This window comes from Octopus bimaculoides, chromosome 1 (assembly GCF_001194135.2).
Source record: "Octopus bimaculoides isolate UCB-OBI-ISO-001 chromosome 1, ASM119413v2, whole genome shotgun sequence".
Classification (NCBI taxonomy): domain Eukaryota; kingdom Metazoa; phylum Mollusca; class Cephalopoda; order Octopoda; family Octopodidae; genus Octopus; species Octopus bimaculoides.
In genome coordinates this window covers 14,212,245-14,215,550 of record NC_068981.1, presented here as the reverse complement: position 1 = coordinate 14,215,550, position 3,306 = coordinate 14,212,245, and the positions used below count along the sequence as shown (strand labels likewise).

Genomic DNA, 3,306 nt, shown 5'->3' with positions numbered 1-3,306 from the left:
CGATCTGTGTATAGATAGATAGCTAGATAGATAGATAGATAGATAGATAGATAGATAGATAGATAGATAGATAGATAGATAGATAGATAATCTAGTATTAGTCTGTCCGGAAAGTACGCGCCGATTTTTAAAGGAAAGAAAAAGGTCAATAAATACTTGCGATTGTATTTTTAATCAATCTCATATAAACCATTTAGTTGCACAATGCGTGTTCATCTTTCTTTTAACTTGAAGATACCCTCTTCCCAGAATTGAGGTGGTTTCATGGGAAATTAGTCGAAAGGTAAGCTACTATCAACCGGCAGGAACTTTCCGAACAACCCAATACAACTGGAAAATATGTATTGGACAGATTCTTCAGTCACGAACTCCATTGACATATGTGTAATCACGCTCTATATTGTTCGAAAATATAATCAAGCATTCGATTGCGTTGTAGCTGAGTTTTCGGAAATAAATCTAAGGATTTAGAGTTTATGCAGGGCCTGGATTGAAATGAGTGTATGCAATCATTTGCCAGTGTTACCTATAAACTGCTTATAATTGCAGTGAAGAGCGCAAGGAGGAACGCATCGTGCATTATAAACCAAGGCTTTACATCACAAAATCCTCTTAGATATTCGGTGGCTAAACTTCAGGAGTTTCATATATGTGGTGTGACGATTGAATGAAATTCTGTTTTCAGTCGTGATGTTTGACGGAAGATGACTAGATACAAGTATTTCTAGTATAGACAGTGATATATCTGCTTAGCATACTGTGTTGTAAAATGTTTATGGAATTAGAGCGTTACAGATAAGTTGTGTCTTACAAGAGAAAGGTAAAGGTGCGTTGTGGTCATTACTGGCCCGTGTGTAACTTAATAGGACCACCTGGAGAATTTCTAAAAATTTATGTTACATGACATCATAATCACACTCACTAAGAAAATTTTATGTTTGCCGATATGTATTTAGATGTCGGTGTTTTTTTTTTAGGAAATTCCTGAACTAATTTCATTGACATTTAATTTAAGGTGATTTTAGAATTAGATGCCTTTCCAGTTTGTGGAATGCCTATTTGAGTGGTGCATTCTCAAAGTAAGTGACTCCTGCCAAACGTCTTGTTATAGTACAAAGTATTCTATTAAAAATCTCCCTTTCGAAGCAATAGAAAGTTCTTTTAATGGTGTTTGGCTAAAATGTTGTGCTTAGTACCAACTTCACGACAACACAGTTCCTGTGAATGTTAAAATAGGTGAGCACTAACCATGGGTAACTTAAACATCCATACATTCTCCAGTAGTTGACATATACTGACAGAAATATCAATTCAATTTTGAACATAAATAATATACGCTATACATGCAATAAAGTACTACCTCGCAGTTGACAATCATAAATAATTGTATTCTATATTTTGTGGTCATTGTAGGTGCTATTTTTGAAGTGGAAAAGTATGTGGTGCCATACCACACGGGTTTTCGATATGCAATCGGGCACCACAACCGGGATCCTAAACAGCGTGACCGCTTCAAACTAGAGCTGGACGCCACAATCAGCCAAATCTCCAGAAAGAATAATTACGAGCTTGCTGCAACAAGTAAGTCCCACATATTTTCTCAACTACTTTTATGTATTACATAAGATGTCATATATTAATAAGTAATATATCTTTTATTTCATTTTGGTGAGAGAGATATCTTGCCACATCTTTTTCTTTGTATATATATATTAATGTGTGAATTACAATTATCAACAAAACAAAAGTATGCGGTATATTTTATACGCATATATATATCGGAATTGTCCGTGCATATATTATATTACCAACGAGAACCTTTTTTATAAAGACATTGTCCAATATCTGTATGAATTATTGCGAAAATAAAAGTTAGTTGGTTGCTTAGTACTAAGTATGTTGACCAATTACTGTAAAACTGGTACCATTATATGAACTACTTCTTCCTGGACAAAAATGTTTCAATGATTTGTAGTCTCAATTATGTATGACCCTGACGACTGCCAGCTGTTGATCCAGAAACTCATAATGAAAATTATCTCTTTTTAATAAAAATACAGATTAAAGGCTTCTGTAAATGAGATAAAAAAAAATAAAAGAAATCATCAACAATATTTGAGAAAATTTAAAGTAACGCATCGATCACAATAGGGATATATTTTATTTTATTACGATTAATATGAGCTAATATGTTTGTAATGGCACCAACCTCACAACTTCTTAAAGTCTTTTGATTTCTCTTCCGGAAGCACTCAATTAAACAAGAGGCTGTCTGTCATGATGAATAGAAAATATAGAAATTGCTAATGCGTTAAGGTGACCCGTTGAAAGTGAAACTAAAACTGTTAATTAACGGCGCCGTTAATCAATGAGATTGTTACACTCTATTGTATAAATGAGTTGTGAAATATTTGATTGATTAATTAGTGATGAAATGCTTTTCACAAAGACATGTTTAATTTTGACTGAATTTTCTTTCATTGACATATGAACTAATGAAGCTAAAGATTCTCAGAATAGAATTAAGACACTTTCAGATTGAACATGAAAATAGAAAATAATAAATTGCTCATAATTATAGTATAAATCAATCGATAAAATTTTAATCTGAGTGAGAATATTTCGAGAAAGTGTATTCCTTATTATAGGAATCAAGTAGAATATCTGAATCTTTGTTTAGATTTAATTTTATTCATGGGAAATTGCAAAAAAAAAAAAAAAAAGTGAAAAAAACCTGTAAGACATTTAGAAATTTTTATGTTTAAAGAAATAAAGAGTAGTTATGTTCATGCTGTCAGCGTAATTGGTTTTATGTAATGAATTATAAAACAGATTTGCAATATTGATACAATGCCAAAACTATATTGAAGAGATATGTGTTTCAGTATATCAGCGAAATGTAGAAATTATATATATTTTATGAACCTCGTTGCGATTAAAAGAAAAGTTTCTTTTTTGCAAAGGAAGGAAGTGATATAACAGATTATTAAATATAATGGCAATTTCGTTGAAAGAAATGTGCTATCGTTTCCCATCAAAGAAGTAACAAAATTAATTTCAAATGTATACTTGTCGAACAAGGCACGCAACAGCTGTAGCCTTCACAATATTACCGTGCAGAGGACAGGGGTGTATATAAGGAAATATCCGTCTGTCTAAAACCGTTAAACGATCCCTACTTTTATTCCATTTGCGTTGTCGACACCTGATATAAGGCAATATTATCAATATTATTGCATATAGCTATTTTCCAGAATATTTTAATGCGAGAGAGAGAGAGAGAGAGAGAGAGAGAGAGAGAGAGAG

The 3,306-nt window shown here is 32.4% G+C and overlaps 1 protein-coding gene across 1 annotated transcript in view; it reads left to right on the top strand.

Annotated features, from left to right (window-relative positions):
* The window catches only part of LOC106869364 (glutamate receptor), a 695,940-nt gene that overhangs the window by 278,762 nt on the left and 413,872 nt on the right, over window positions 1-3,306 (top strand). Inside the window, exon 2 of the mRNA XM_014915088.2 lies at window positions 1,414-1,581. Within this exon, the coding sequence (XP_014770574.1) occupies window positions 1,414-1,581 (168 nt within the window). The remainder of the gene's footprint in view (window positions 1-1,413; window positions 1,582-3,306) is intronic.